The sequence below is a fragment of the Manis pentadactyla genome, chromosome 6 (assembly GCF_030020395.1).
Source record: "Manis pentadactyla isolate mManPen7 chromosome 6, mManPen7.hap1, whole genome shotgun sequence".
In the NCBI taxonomy this organism is placed as follows: Eukaryota; Metazoa; Chordata; class Mammalia; order Pholidota; family Manidae; genus Manis; species Manis pentadactyla.
The window spans coordinates 17,156,156-17,172,222 of NC_080024.1; the positions used below are offsets into that span (position 1 = coordinate 17,156,156).

The 16,067-nt window shown below is 48.4% G+C and overlaps 1 protein-coding gene across 3 annotated transcripts; it reads left to right on the plus strand.

Moving 5' to 3' along the window:
• The first annotated feature begins 10,813 nt into the window (after positions 1-10,813).
• On the plus strand, positions 10,814-14,640 carry LOC118927078 (tubulin alpha-4A chain). 3 transcript variants are annotated; one of them, XM_036914861.2, is made up of 5 exons: positions 10,882-10,943; positions 11,432-11,607; positions 12,685-12,907; positions 13,210-13,358; positions 13,596-14,640. In XM_036914861.2, the coding sequence occupies exons 3-5, from the start codon at positions 12,727-12,729 to the stop codon at positions 14,565-14,567; spliced, it is 1,302 nt and encodes a 433-aa protein (XP_036770756.1). In that variant the 5' UTR covers positions 10,882-10,943; positions 11,432-11,607; positions 12,685-12,726; the 3' UTR covers positions 14,568-14,640. The 3 variants fall into 3 exon arrangements, with proteins under 3 accessions (XP_036770748.1, XP_036770756.1, XP_057359506.1); XM_036914853.2 differs by lacking the exon at positions 11,432-11,607 and having other exon boundaries at positions 10,814-10,943; XM_057503523.1 differs by lacking the exons at positions 10,882-10,943; positions 11,432-11,607 and adding an exon at positions 12,425-12,598.
• The last annotated feature ends 1,427 nt before the right edge of the window (positions 14,641-16,067 follow it).

Genomic DNA, 16,067 nt, shown 5'->3' on the forward strand with positions numbered 1-16,067 from the left:
TGGCACAGCACTATAGCAACAGAAGCCAATTGAATGTCCTTCAGTAGGAGAAAATGGATAAACAGTGATCTGGATCTGGAAATAGATGCATTACAAGAAAGAATCTTAACAACAACAACAAAATTCTTGCCAGAAAAAAAAATTAAGAAAAATCAAACACTAGGATTCCATTTATATAAATCTTGTAAAACAATAACATGCATCATTTACAGATACGTATATGTATTTGCTATATATTCTTGTGTGTGTATTGCAAAAATAAAGAAAGCAATGGAAAATATTAACACCCAACTGGAATGGAATTATGGTTCTTTCTGGTAGAGGAGGGGGATGAATGCACTTGGAGAGAGATTCTGTTTCTTAAGCTGGGTAGCAGGTGTTCATTTTATTATTCTTTATACCTTTTTTGCATGTCTGAAATAATTCATAGCCTTTTAATGATGATGTTTTATTCATAAATGAATACTTCACTAACATTTTTTAATATGGCACAAGGGCCTTGACTTCTTAAGAGTTTTAGATGACTGGGATTAATCCATAAATCATCTATATTCCAGCACCATTACTTCTTTGCTTGAGCAAGAGTCTTAACCTTCCTGTGGGTGTCCTCCCCTGTGAAATGGGGGGATAAGAGTCCCCTTCTAGAATTACTATGGGCATTAAATGAAAGAATGCATGTAAGTTGCCTGGCTCATTGCATGACACATACTAAGGTGCCCCATACATGTTGTGTCTGCTTGCCAATTCCCCATCCCCCAATCCCTGGTGTCATAGTAAGAGAAGGTAATGAATTAAGCTGGGAGGGATTTAGGGACACAGGGACTCCAGAAACCCCCAGCTACCAGAGTGGGGTGCTGATCAGTCACCTGGTGAGGCCACTGCAGGCTGCTGCGCCTCCAGGCCTGCCCAGGGTTTGTCTACAAAGCCAGACACCATCCTGGTCCCCACAACTGCTGACTGGCCCAAACAAGGTGTCTCTGATCTTTGGGGCATGCCTGAGATGCTGGAAACCACATCCCTTACTGTGGGGCAGCAGGTTTGGAGCAAACAACTCAGCTCCTAGAATTACACAGACCTGGCCTCAAATTCCTATCCCTCTATGACCTCAGAGAAGTTACTCACTTCAGCTGCTCTAGCTCCTTTTTCTTGACTGCAAAAACAGAATGATCTTATACTTGGTAGGCTTTGTCATAATGTTGTTTAGTTTTCATATATGAAGCATTAATTAGGGGCCAGGCACTGTACTAAGTACTTCAAATACAGTGTCTCATTTAATCTTCACAAAAATCCCCTTAGATACTTTTATTGCCCAGTTTTACAGACGAAGAAACAACTGACGGTTCTGGAGATTCAACAACTAGCTCAAGGTCATAAGCAAAACCAGAAATATTCAGAAGAGGGACAGCCTGGTTCCAGCCATGCTCTTAACCGCTCTCCTATCCTGCCTGGTGAGGAAACAGGTTAAAGATACTGAAAAGCCTCTCTCCTTCCTCCTCTTCCCCTCTCCCCACTCTTATGTAACTGAAATGGGGGTTCAGACAAAGGCACAGCTTACGGGCAGGGCCATTTGGATGTGTTGCCAGGGCTGGGAAGTGGGACCAGAGGCCAATAGCGGATGCGCTGCAGGACCCAGGGTTTGTAGGAAACTGCCTGCACTTTCTGCTCCAGGCCTGCTTACCCACACCCCCCACCCCTAAATCCAGAGCTCCTCAGCAGCCCTGCTCAGGATCTGAGGCCCAGCCCCTTGCCCTGTCCTTCTCCACCCCCTGCACCTGACCCCACATACCAGCCCACCTGGGGAGCAGCACTTACATATAGAAGTCTCTTTCCCTCTCCCGCACCTCACCTGCCCACATACTGTATCCCCATGAAACCCCTGGATATCCGAGGGTCTCTCACACCAGCCACCTGGACCCGCTGGGACCCTCACGTGCATGCTCAGCCCCCCACCCTGCTCACCATGCTGCCTGGCTGAGGCTTTCTGTTTGCTGCTCAGGGTGCGAGGCAGGGATGGGTCTGGGAGAGAACCCCAGCGACAGGCCTCCTTACATTCTCTGGTCGGCTCTCAGTGGGGGAATGTTGTTAGAAACAGCCCCAGGAGGGCAGGCCTGTTGACTTGTTACCAAGCAGAAGGCCTGGGCCCAAACAGGGGAGTGTGGTGGAGTGGTTAGAGAAGGGGCCTGGCTGGTAAACCCACACACGTACCCAGGCCCCTGGGTACATGGTGCCTGTTGCTCAGTCACACAACGCCATTTCCTGGTGGTATACCCGGGCTTTCACAGGTGGGAGAGGATTTAGAAATAAACCCCCCTGAGCTCCAGCATGCTCCCCACCCCCAGAGTTGGTGAGGACTAGGGGTGGAGTGGAGGGGGCAGAGGGGGTGCTGCAGAGTCTGCAGTGAGCCAGTGATCATGAGTCCCTAGGGCAAGAGGCCTTCTGGGTGGGAACTCAGAGTATTCTAGAACATAGGGGACTAGAGTTCCATTTTAGCCCCATCTCTAGCACTTAAATTTCTTTTGCCTGGGTTTTCTTGTTTGTAGAATGGGGCGAGGTATAATTACGAGATTAAACAAGATAAACTTTCTTGAGGGCTTAGTTCAGAATTGCTGGTGCTCTCTGGAAAGGGGGGTGATAGTTCTCACATATGAAGGGGCTCGGGGCTATTTGTGTCTCTCCCTATTCTGTCACAAGTCATTGCTGATTTATGAGGCCTTATTTCTCCACAGGAGTCTCCCTGTGGCCTCAGGCAAAATTATGAAATAGAAGTGTTAACCCTCACATTTGTATCTGCTGAGTGGCACGTTAGGCAGCTTCATCCCTTATCCCCCTTGAGTCCCTCAACCACTTTGTGGTGCAGGCTAGGGGGGCCTCCATTTCCATGATGAGAAAAAGGAAATTGAAGCCTCTTACATCTTGCCCAAGGTCACATGGGGGTTAATTAGTGGTGGAATTAAGATTCTTTTGGGACTCAGGCTCAGGGTGTCTCCCCTTTCTATATGGCAGAGATTTCCCTGTCCCTCATTCCCCTCCTGTGTCTTTATTTTCTTCTTTTCCCCCTTAAATTCCATGGCCAGTCATGGTCACTCTCTGGCATATCCCTCAACTCCCTTGCCTCTCTCTAGCTGCAGCATCTTCATTTGACTAAATCATAACCCTGTTTAATCCATTTCTTCACCAACTCTCTGACTGTAGTGACCCAACTAAACAGTGGCTATAGAAAAACCCAGAACTGCACTGACTGATCTGAGGTTAGATGCATGACCACTAACCTCAAATGGACCCTAATGCTGCCTGGAAACCACATTACAACTCTCCAGTTACTTTTCCAGATAGCAACCATGGCAGGAATAAGAATGCCAGATTTAGCAAATAAAAGAATTTTATGTAGCAACCTTATCCAGGGTTATTAGAGTTGCTAAGTGAAATTTCAGTCATTGTGGCAAGTGGCAAGGAAGTTATTTTAGTTTGTTTTTAAATTGAAGTATAGTTGATATACAATGTGTTGGTTTCAGGTGTACAGTATAGTAGTTTGACCATTACGTATATTACAGAATGCTCACCATAAGTGTAGTTACCAACTGTCATCATGCAAATATATTACAGTATTATTGACTGTATTCTCTATGCTGTACTTTCACCCCCAATGACTAATTTATTTTATAATTGGAAGTTTGTACCTCTTAATCCCCTTCACTTATTTCATCCATCTTCTATTCCCTTCTCCTATGTTAACCACCAGTTTGTTCTCCATGTTTATGAATCTATTTCTGTTTTGCTTGTTTTATTTTTTTAGATTCCACATACAAGTGAAATCACATAGTACTTGCCTTTCTCTGTGTGACTTACTTCACTTAGCATAATGCTCTCTAGGTCCTTTCATGTTGTCACAATAGCAATACTTCATTCTTTTTTATGGCTGAGTAATAGTCCATTATATTATTTTAATATATATATACATATATATATCACATCTTCTTCATTCATTCATCTATTGATGGACATTAGGTTGCTTCCAAATCTTGACTTTATAAATAATTCTGCAATAAACCTAGAGGTGCATATATCTTTCTGATTTAGTGATTTTTGTTTTCTTAGGGTAAATTCCCAAGTAGAATTATTGGTCACACAGTATCTCTATTTTTAATTTTTTGAGGAATCTCCATACTTTTTTCCATAGAAGCTGCACCAGTTTACATTGGTGAGGGACTTATTCTGAGTAGAGGATTTTTCAGAGTTCTTCTCATCACAGTATGCCAGGGAGTGACCCAGACTATCAAGATGGTTAACGCTGGTTTTGGCTATGGACTGTAGTTTTCCCTTTCCCACCTGTAACTAAGAGCCAAGATTCCCAGAGAATAGACACAGCCAACCAACACTTCAAAGGTAAGGAAGCCCACCCTACAATGGGTAGATTCATGAAGGCACAGGAATTATTATCCAGATGAAGAGATTTGGGAGTTAGAGGGCCCACTGGGCCCCAAACTCTTTTGTTTATCACTTCAGCTTCTTTCAACTGGTCTTTGAAGTTGGGTTTCTCATAGTTAACCTAGACGTTACCAACGCTGGAAAGAATATTCTCCTTAAGACAGGCAGGGGGAGGGGAATTATGTTAAATAGTAAAGAGACTGAGATTTTAAAAGCATATTAATGTATCCAAGTGATAAAATGAGAGTCAGTCAATACTCTTAGAGTTCTTCAACAACTATTTATTGAGTGTCTGCTATGTGCCAAGCACTGTCTCAGGTACCAAGGACACAGTAGTGGAGAAAAAGAGCCTGTGCTCTTAAGGAGCTTACATTTTTGTGGAGAAGACAGATAATTAACAAATAAATAAGTCAATTTCAGATAACAATAAATACTTGAAGAAAACAAGACCAGATAATGGCACAGAAAGAGATGGGGGAGCTACCACTGAGATATCTGAACTGAGACTGAATGGCAGGGAGTCAGCCATAGCAAGGTCTGGAATGTAATGCTCTGGGCAAAGAATGGTGAGTGCAAAGGAGTGAGCCTTGTGTGTTCAAGGAAACTGAGGGAGGGAGGGAGCTATACACACAATGAGATCACAGAGGTTAGAGGGCCTTGCAAGGAGAATGGTTTTCACTATAAGCACAAGGAGAGTGCTTTAAGCAAACATCATTGCCCACTGTGTGTATTAGAGAAATTACTGCAGCTGCTGTGTGGAGAATGTATTATAGGGGTTCAAGAGTGGAAGCAAGAAACTGGTTAGGAGGCTGCTGCAGGCAACCAGAAATGAGGAATGGGTGGCTTGGACTAGAATGGGGATGGTGGGAAGAGTAACTGGGTTTGAAGGAAAGTGATAGGACAGGCTAATGTAGGGTATGCAGACCCACCCAGCAGCCTACCTGCCTCCTGCCTCTACTCCTTTGCTGGCAGAGTCCTGATTTTGTATAGTTACCCTTTCCCTTGCTCAAGCTAGATGGCCTTTCCCCAAACCTGCGGATGATTATAGGTTAGTCTATACCATTCACGGCAATTCCATTCCCTCCACCCAGTGACTGATTTAGGCACAGAGCTACTGAGATGTAAAAGGAAGTCTGCAAGGGTGTGTGAAGGAAAGGTTTTCCTCCCTGATAAAACAGATGTGGGAGGAAATGCCCCTTTCTGGTCTTCGGATAGTGTCATATGAGGACATGACACTTGGAGCTGCTACAGCCACTTGTGATCATAAGGGAAGATGTCATCAGCCCTTTGAGGATGCCAAAGCAGAAAGCTTGAAATACCAGAGTTACTGGTGACATCACTGAATCAACCCTGGAACCACCCTACACCCAGATGTCTTATGGGATAATAAATATCCTCATTGTGTAAGCCACTGTTAGTTAGGCTTTCCATTATTTGCTGCCAAAAATACATATAACTAATAACAGGGTTGGGGAGAGAGACTGAAAGATGAATGCAGGATGATCCTAGATTTTTAATATAAGCATGTGGGTGGAAGATGACTGTTCATGCAGACTCGGGAGCTGGGACAGAGAAGCAAGGACAGAGCAGGGAGTGGAGTGAGGGTTGGATATTGAGAGTTCTACTGTGAATGTGTTATGTTTGAGATGTTGAACAGGCTTTCAGTTGGCGGCGTCATAAAGGCAAATAGGCATGTGAGTCTGAAGTTCAGAGGAGAGGTCCAAATGGGCATATGCATTCAAGAGTCATCAGCATATAGGTGAGATATCTTTCTTTTTATTCTATTCTCTCACTACTGTTCAGGAATGTCTATAGTTTAGCTCTATTTCTTTCTTAATAACCCTAGAAATGTTACATTAACTTTTTTTTAAGGACATTTAAAAATTTACCCAAAAGCAGAGATAACATAATAAAAGCCATATACTCATCACCCACCTTCAGCAATTGCTCCTTCAGGGAGAAAAACAAATGAAAAGAGCACGCATGAGACTGAGTTATGGGGAACACCCTTCCAGAGGTGAGGCGTCAACACCAAGACAGAGCCCAGGATGAAAGCCAGGAGAGGGGGTTTCACTGAAACCAAGAAAAAAGCATTCCAAGGAGGAAGGAGGGATCAACTATCCTGCTGCTGAGAGGCTGCAGAAGATGAAGATACAGGTGTGACTTTTGGTTTTGGCAGGAGGGAAGCACTAGAGACCTTGGCAAGAACAGCTCAGTGGAACGTGTGAACCAAGCCTGTATGGACAGCGGGTAGGAGAGGAGATATGGAGACATCCTTTTGGAAAGCTTGTACTGTGGGAAGGACAGGTGGTTGATGCTCCAGTCTGAAAAATTTTACTGGATTTGCAGTAAGGCTCAGTGCTACCTCTCTCAAATGGAATTGGTGGAGACACTTTAAATTTTGAGGACCTTGCTGCACTGGTCCAAGAGAGAGGTGAGAGTCTGGGAAAGGGTTAGAAAAGATGGAGATAACTATGGGTAAAGGGAGAGTGAGAAGGGTCTAGAGAGAGCATGGCCCGCTGGACACCCATGTAGGGTAGATGGACTACACAGTGATTTAATGGGATGAGGGAAGAAGTGCCTGGCATCATTTTCTAGATTCTGCACACACATATGGGAATATCTAAAAGTTTCACTGGTAATATGGACCGTGACCTACATTACCTATCCAGAGCTTATGGCCCTAATCAGGAGATCTGTATATATCCCAAGGAGATACATACACACCTACAGTCTCTACAGGCTCACCTGTGTGAGCACATGCGCGCGCGCGCGCACACACACACACACACACACACACACACACACACATACACACACACACAATCCGAAGCACTAACACACCTGGGCATTTCACCCTGCACCTTTGTCTCCTCCATAATGTGTAACGTGGGTTGAGCATATGATGTCAAATAGCAAGAGACACTTGTCTTCTGTGTCAGGAAGACACAGAATGATGAGGACAGGTGAAGTGGAGCAGCTGATCACCCATCTTAAGAAGTTAGCCACCACCCAGCTCCTTTGGTTACTCTACTGGTTTCGTATTTGCTGCTGCAAAAATTGCTACAAATTTAGTAGCAATATGAAACAACATATTTGTTATCTTATAGTTCTGGAGATAAGAAGTCCAAATAGGTCTTATAGGGTTTGTGATGTGCTTTTTATTAGGGCTGTCTTGTAACACTGAGCCCTCAACCTGTGGAATCCAATGCTGTCTCCAGGTAGATCGTGTCAGAATTGAGTTGTATTCTCGGAAATCCTGCTGGTGTCTGAAAATTGCTCGGTGGTATGTGCCCCTGACCCCAACCTATTTTGGAATTGGTACCAGAACCTATTTAGAGATAAATTCAGAGTGTTGGCAGGGTTGCCATCCTTCTAGAGACTCTAGGGAGAATCTGCTCTTTCCTTTTCTATCTTCTAGAAGCTGCACGAATTTCTTGACTCATGGCCTCCTTCCATCTTGAAAACCAATAATCACATCACTCTGACCTCTACTGCCCTGATTCTGACTCTTCTGCCTCCTTCTTTTATTTGTAAGGACCCTTGTGATTACATTGGGTGCACCCAGAAAATCCAGAATAATCTCCCCATCTCAGGATCTTTACCTTAATCATATCTGAAAAGTCCTTCTCCATATAATATAACATACTCACAGGTTCCAGGGATTAGAATGTAGACATCTTTGAGGACTCTCATTCTGCCTATCACAGTTGCTAAATGTGAATGAAAGCCCCAATTCTTTTCAGATAAGCTAAAAATCTGGATTTTTTTATATGACTGTGCAGGAAAGAGTTAATATAGCAAGCCTGAGACTGCCTTCCTTAGATTTGCTTGCAAGGTTGGCCCTTGGCTGGCATCTGGGAACTTTGCTCTTAGAGTGTTCCTAGTTAACCATGAACTGATAAGGACGTTCACTGTACCTATACTTGTACATAAACAATATGGTTTATACTGAATACGTGCTTTTCTTCTAGCAGTCTGGAATTTGGGTGTGTACTAGGCAGAGGTGCCTATGTGACCAAACCCCACTAAAAACTTTGGGTGTTGAGTCTCTAATGGGATTCCTTGAGCAGAAATACTGCAGAGAAATGTTGCTCCGTTTTCATTTTAGAGAAAGAGTTCACTATGTGAACCCTTATGGTAGGGAAAGAGCATAGATTCCTTCAGACTCGGCTTGTGTCTTTTCCCCTTATGATCCAGCTGTGTGTCCTTCCTACATCACTGTGATAATCCTTAGCTGGGAGTACAACTTTATGCTGAACTTCTGTGAGTTCTTCCAGCAAATCTCCTACCATGGGGATGGTCTTGAGGATGCCCCAACCCAAGACAATTCCTGATTTTTCTCATATTCTAAACGCTATAGAGGGTTAACACTGAGAGTGCCAAACAAAACATTTCTGAGTGGGACTTTGGCTTCCAGACTGCCAGTTTTCAACTTCTGGCTTCTTAGATTTCTACCCTACTTTTAGTCCCATCTCTGAAGTGAAACAATTCCTCCGACGAACACTTCGCAAATGCTAACCACATGCTAAGCACCATACTAGGGACTAGGAATACAAAAATGAGTAAAACACAATCCTTACATTCAACAAGTTTGCTATTTATTAAGATGGAAATGTACACAAGTAACTGCAGCATATGTGCTACACACACTAAAATAAATGAATATAATGCTCTAAGCATCAAGACAGCTGCTTACACAGTGCTTTGCTGTGTATGTACACATCCCTATATTCATCTGGTCCTCACAATCCAGAATTATTGTTATTATCCCAGTTCTACAAAGGAAGAACCTGACCCTGATGGTTCCAGAGGTTTGGGGTCTTGCCTAAGATAGTTCAAATCTCTTACAATACTCATTTGCTGGGGGTGGGGGTGCACAAGGGAAAAAGAGGGCCAGGGAAGGTTTGCAACATGCCATGTATTCTATAATCACCAAGGGCCTTGCTTTGTAGAGACCATGACCCTATTTTCCAAAGTGGCTTCACTGTATGCTCTTGCCAATGTTCTTTTTTATGAACATCTTACTCTTCCAACTATATGGCAAGTCTACTGGAAAGAGAGGCCTTGTCATATTTCATCCTATTCCTTTCCATGTTTTGCCTAAGTAAGGTGTCAAATAGCTACTTTGTTAGTAGGAAGTTACCATTGCTGTTTTATTCTGTTGTGTTGTATTGTCAGACAACCCTGGCCCTGGGAAACACTAGGGTAGGAGACACAGGTGAATCTTTTCCAAGTGACTAGCCTGGGAGACAGGTTTCCTAACATGCCAGTGGGCACATGGAGGGTACTACCTGATAAATTCCCTGGTGAAGGGAGACAGCTAGGAGATTTAAGGCATGTAAAGGAAAGCAGAAGTAGGTTGAAAAGTGCATTCTTATAAGAAATGGAAATGAAGTGAAGAAAGAACGAATAGCCTCTGCTGAAGGCCACTGCCTGAAAGCTGAGCTTCTTAAGATGCAGGTGGCAGATCCTGCCCATGGCTTACGAACAGAAGAGGATGGGAAAGTCAAAATCAGCCATAACATCAGAATCCCATTTTCTTTTTTCCTCTTCGAAGGCAACAAACATTTTGATACCTCACAACAATGCTTTCAGGGTGGAATCATTGTCTTCTTTTCACAGATGAAGATGTCAAGGACTCAATGAGGTTAAGTCACTTGCCCAAGGTCACATAGAGCAGTGAGGATGCGAATCCAGATCTCGAGAGCTTCAGTCCAGAGTCCCGGCGGTTCTGGCAGCAGGAAAGTGGGCAGGTGGACGGCGCTGTTGACGGGGCCATTGACCGGCGGGCAGCCGGAGAGACGCGGAGTATCCCCGCGATCGCCCCTTGTACCTAGATAAACTGCTGGGTTTGGCTCTGCGTGGCAATCTAAGGGATCGGCACCCTGGGGCTCAGGCTGTGCAGCTCCTGGTCCTCGGCGGCCCACGGGGGTTGGCGAAGGCCAGCCGCCCGGGTCAGGGACCAGCAGGCGGTGAACCCCAGCAAGGGGTTCCCCGGGAATCAACCAGAGCCAGGCAGCATGCCTGAGCCTCCTGGGAGGCGAGGCAGGGAGGGTACGGACGAAGACCGCCAGCAGTCACTGTGGAAGGACAGCCTATGCAGCACCTCGCCTAAGTCAGAACACCTGAGCGGTGGGCACCCCCATGACGAAGGTGCAGGCAAGACGCGCCCTCGCATTGCGCCCTGCGTCCCTGCGGCAGGGCTCAGAAGCCTGGGGTATTGGCTCCAGAGAGTGAAGGGTTAAAGCCCCAGTCTCTACTCCTAACGCACTTCCGACAGGTGGGCGCCCGGGGCACCGCAGGGGGAGGGAGCCCGCTGTAGCCCCTCCCCTCGGGGCCTCTTACCCCTGGGATGTGGTCTCGAGCTGCCCAGCCCCCAGTAGGCGAGCGGAGCGCGCGGGCCCCGCCCCCCACCCCCCCACATATAAGAGCGGTGCGGCACTGCAGCTAGCGCACTTCTCACTGAGACCCGTCACCCGGACTCGGCGTGAGACCTACCGCCCGGCTCCACCATGGTGAGTGCGGCGGCGCCGGGATCACATCAGGCTTCTCATTGCCCCTCTCCTTCAGGTCCCCCCCGTCCCGGGATGCTCAGGACCCTCCAACCCACGTTCCGGGTTTTGAGGAGGTTTTTGCATTCACTCCGCACCCCACCCCCTCCTGGTGACTTTGGCCGATCCCGGTCGTCCGCTTTCGGGGACGGAGGAAGCGGGTGAGGAGGGGTGGGATTCTTTGCTAGCAGAGTGGAGTACTCAAGGAAAACCCTTCCTGCTCCACCAAGCAATGGTGCCCTAACCTTCCTGAGAGGAGTCACGAGGTCCTGCACCCAGTCCTTTCCGCCAGCGAGGAAGACCCGCTTAGCTTCCTCCGCTCCTAGCCTACCAGCCCCAGTCCCTGGAACAGACCGAACACGTGCTGGGCGCAAGAAGGTGGAAAGGGATCAGATTACTAGGTCCAGCATCCCCTTCTCCTCCACCTGTGTGTGTACCCCTCCTACCCACAGCAACCCCCGTGACTCAGCACCCCACTTCTGAGCCGGGAGGGATGGCGGGAATGGGATTCGGCCTCATGAGGCGAGCCGGCGCGTCTCCAGCCGGATCCGGGGTGCACGGACGAGAAGAAACAGCTGGCGCTGGGCTGAAGCGCCAGCCTTAGGCAGGCTGGGGGAAGGGGAAACAGGTGTGTGTAGGGGAATGGTATTTATAGACCAGGAGCGGAGGCCGAAATCCAATCCTCACTTTCAGCTGGGATGTAACTGGAAAGAATCTAGAAGGGGGGCAAAGCAGGACGGGGATGCAGAATGGCGCTCACCCTGCCCAGGGCAGGGCGGGTTGCCTCTGGCGCCACACCGCAGGTTCCGCTTCCTTTTCTGAGTATTTGGCAACCATCACCCCGCCATTTCGGTGTTGGCAAGGGAGGCTGCCCACACCCCGCGCCACACCACTTTGGCTCTTCAGGGGTTAAATTCAGACTGGCAGGGACGAGCCCAAGACAGCCAGTGCTCACAACTCTTATTACCAGGACCTGCCTTCTGGGCTCTGCTATTTCCGAGAGGGCCACTCCTTTGGATGAAGGTGGTGAAGACACCCACAATGCAGGGGTGGAGGTGGGGAGAGGAGCCCAGAAGGGATTTAAAGGTGGGGAGAGGGGGCCTTCTGATGGCCAGTGTGGTCAGTTGATGCCAGACTGGAAGGCTGAGACACTTCTGCAGCCCACAGGAACAAAAGGGGAGAGGGTTATATGAAATTCTAGCTGTTCGTCCTCAAAGCAAAGAATCAAGTCAGGTGGGGGTGGGGGGGAATGGAGGGGTGCTCTAGGTATAAACTCACAGCTCTGGAAAACCTGTCCCTTCTCAGGCATTTGAGAAGCTGGATTTGAGGAGGAAGGATTGGGAACAGCTGAAAAGTCACTTGTTTTTGTCTCGGTTACTGTAGTGTCTGCCTGTCTCATATGCACTTGCCCTCTGTCCTCCCTGAGTGTCCTGCGAATGTGGCAGGGTCAAGTGGAGCTACAGCTATTTGACAAGGTCCCCACAGAGAATTAGGCTAAGGGGTTGGCCTGTCCTACTGAGTTCCTCCAGTCCTATGCAGGGGAGTCTGGGCAGGCTGCCAGCTTCTGACCTCTGCCCAGCCCCAAGCCTCCACTTTTGCCGACTGAGCCATCCTAGATGGTAGGTGGTAGGGTGGAAGAGAAGCTCATGAGGTAAGGACTTGTGGATGCAGGGCTTATGCTGTGTCCCCTTTCTTAATCCCTCAGCGTGAATGCATCTCAGTCCATGTGGGGCAGGCAGGTGTCCAGATGGGCAATGCCTGTTGGGAGCTCTACTGTCTGGAACATGGGATTCAGCCTGATGGGCAGATGCCCAGTGACAAGACCATCGGAGGAGGGGACGACTCCTTCACCACTTTCTTCTGTGAAACCGGCGCTGGAAAGCATGTGCCCCGGGCAGTTTTTGTGGATTTGGAGCCCACTGTAATTGGTGAGAGGAAGAAGGGATAGAATTGAAGGGAGTGGAAAGTGACTCTAAGCTTCTTTTTGGTGTTCAGACCTGGGTCTCCTGGTCCTGAAAACTTCTCACCCGGTTTGAAACTAAAGAAGGCAAGCTGATCACAGGCTGGCCTGGGCAGCAAGTCTGGGTTTCTCCCACACTGGTATCTCACACTGGCAGAAGGACAAGTTCTGCTATACATCTGACCGCAACTAACACACTGGGGGAGGGAGGTCCCTGCTAAGCACGGCCTTGTGGTTTGTGCCCTAACAATGTGGTTTGTGCCTTTCCAGATGAGATCCGAAATGGCCCATACCGGCAGCTTTTCCACCCAGAGCAGCTCATCACTGGGAAAGAGGATGCCGCTAACAACTATGCCCGTGGTCACTATACCATTGGCAAGGAAATCATTGATCCAGTCCTGGACAGGATCCGTAAGCTGGTGAGAACCTGGGATGGTAGAGAGGGAGCTTGAAAGTGATGCTAATGGTCAGGAACAATTTTATTTTTTCCAGATCCATTTCAGGGGGTCATCTCTAATTCTATGTGTTCCAGAACATGTCCTGATGTGGAACATTCTTTAGTCTTTGTCCATACCCTGGCTTCTGTGGAGCTGGAAGGTAGGCTTCCTCAGGCCCCTCCCCAACATACAATGCTCTTTCTTTTCCTTGCCTTTCAGTCTGATCAGTGCACTGGACTTCAGGGCTTCTTGGTGTTCCACAGCTTTGGAGGGGGCACAGGCTCTGGCTTCACCTCGCTCCTCATGGAGCGGCTCTCCGTTGACTACGGCAAGAAATCCAAGCTGGAGTTCTCCATCTACCCAGCCCCCCAGGTGTCCACAGCCGTGGTCGAGCCCTACAACTCCATCCTGACCACCCACACCACCCTGGAGCACTCAGACTGTGCCTTCATGGTGGACAATGAAGCCATCTATGATATCTGCCGCCGCAACCTGGACATCGAGCGCCCAACCTACACCAATCTCAACCGCCTCATCAGCCAAATCGTCTCCTCCATCACGGCTTCCCTGCGCTTCGACGGGGCCCTCAATGTGGACCTGACAGAGTTCCAAACCAACCTGGTGCCCTACCCTCGCATCCACTTCCCCCTGGCCACATATGCACCAGTCATCTCTGCAGAGAAGGCCTACCATGAGCAGCTGTCAGTGGCAGAGATCACCAATGCCTGCTTCGAGCCTGCCAACCAGATGGTGAAGTGTGATCCCCGTCATGGCAAGTACATGGCCTGCTGCCTGCTGTACCGTGGAGATGTGGTGCCCAAGGATGTCAACGCCGCCATCGCTGCCATCAAGACCAAGCGCAGTATTCAATTCGTGGACTGGTGCCCCACAGGCTTCAAGGTTGGTATCAACTACCAGCCACCCACTGTGGTGCCTGGGGGTGACCTGGCCAAGGTGCAGCGCGCCGTGTGCATGCTGAGCAACACGACTGCCATCGCTGAGGCCTGGGCCCGCCTGGACCACAAGTTCGACCTGATGTATGCCAAGAGGGCGTTTGTGCACTGGTACGTGGGTGAGGGCATGGAGGAGGGTGAGTTCTCCGAGGCCCGGGAGGATATGGCTGCCCTGGAGAAGGATTACGAAGAGGTGGGCATCGACTCCTATGAGGATGAGGACGAGGGAGAAGAATAGAGCAGCTGCCTGGAGCCCACTCAATATGTTTATTGCAAAATTCTTTCGAAATAAACAGTCTCCGTGCACGGTTCCCTGTCCACTGTGAGTGCTTGAGCTTCTGCTGCCTTCCTCTCTGTGCTGCTGCTGCCCTATTGGCTGCTTATGAGCCTTTTTCCCTCCATGGCTGCAGGTGGGACCCACCAAAGGGCCTTTTCCAGGTCCAGGAAACATTACCCCAGGGACCTTGATGTAAAATCCAAGGGGTGCCCAGGATAGGGAGAGGATGAGGACCAAATCCTGGACCTGTCTGTTTAGCCAGCCACAAGCTATTGAAGGATACAAGTCTTCACTTCCTTTCCATGTACAAGTTTTAAGTCCAGCAGTTCCTGTGTTTGACAGTTAGACTGTTACCCAATTCTTCCTGCTGCTTCTGCATTCACCGACTCTGGAAGCTTGGCCCAGGCACCCCTGTGCGGTATGAGGGCTTGTGAGTGGGACTGAACTGGCCTAGAGTTCCTGGGCATGGAGCCTAGTCATAAGCTTGGGGGATGGGAGGAAACAAGGGCTATCTCCTAGAGCTGTTTGTGTCCCTGCGCCTCCCAGCAGCTTTGCTCACTGTCTTACTGCTTTGCAGGGGCCTAGGGCTGTGCCATTAAAAGTCAGGTCATCTCTCTTCTGTTTGTGCATTCTTTCTGGCTTCATCCTCTTTGCTAGCTGGTGGGAGCTTCCTGCCAGGGCCCTGAGGAAAATTTCTGCTTTGCTAATAGGCACCCCAGGGCCCACAATGACGTTAGTGTATAGGGATGGGCATGGTTTGGGGAAAGACACTTTAATCTCAGGAGCAGGAGATGCCAACCCTACCCTTGTCTCCCCTCTCTGGTGATTCAGGGACACAGTGCCCTTCCCAGGGAAACAGGTTTCAAGTCTAGCAAAGGCAGGGCCCCTGTGTTTACTCAGCAGAACAGGCAGGAAATGGCAGCTGGATACTGCCACACCACACTGACCTCATTAATTATTAACTGTGTGAGTTAGAACCATCTGGGAGAGACTGAGCCAAAATGGCTGCCCCCTCCACTCCCCATGCCCCCAGGCTGAGGCTGGGAGACCTGTTCTGTTGCTGTCCCAAAGCTTCTTCAGGTGTCTCCACCCAGAAGCCTTTGCTTGGCAAACCGGCTGGGCTGCTTTGACTAAGCTACCCACCCCTGGGGATGAAGGAAGGAAAGAACAAGTTGAGTGTGCTTTTAGGGAGCCCTGGTTCCAGTTCTTGGCAGAGAACCTAGCTCAAGATAGAGTAGCTTTTAAGTTTTTGACTAGGACAATCTAGGGGAAGGAATGTCCACCACTAACCAACCAGATCTAAGGTAAAGATACCTGCCTCATTATGTGGGATGATAAAGTCACACCATTCCTGAGTCTTCATCAGTCCATCTTCTCCCCAGGCTGTTCCCATGGACATGGCTAACCAGACTTTGGGCCCCTTGTGCCTCTTATTTCACTCCAGGAACAATGAGACTGAGG

What these genes read in the sequence shown, in the direction of transcription:
- LOC118927078 (XM_036914853.2), top strand. An exon ending in TTTGGAGCCCACTGTAATTG is followed by an intron (nt 12,908 to 13,209) that starts GTGAGAGGAAGA and finishes GTGCCTTTCCAG; the next exon opens with ATGAGATCCGAAATGGCCCA. An exon ending in TGGACAGGATCCGTAAGCTG is followed by an intron (nt 13,359 to 13,595) that starts GTGAGAACCTGG and finishes CTTGCCTTTCAG; the next exon opens with TCTGATCAGTGCACTGGACT.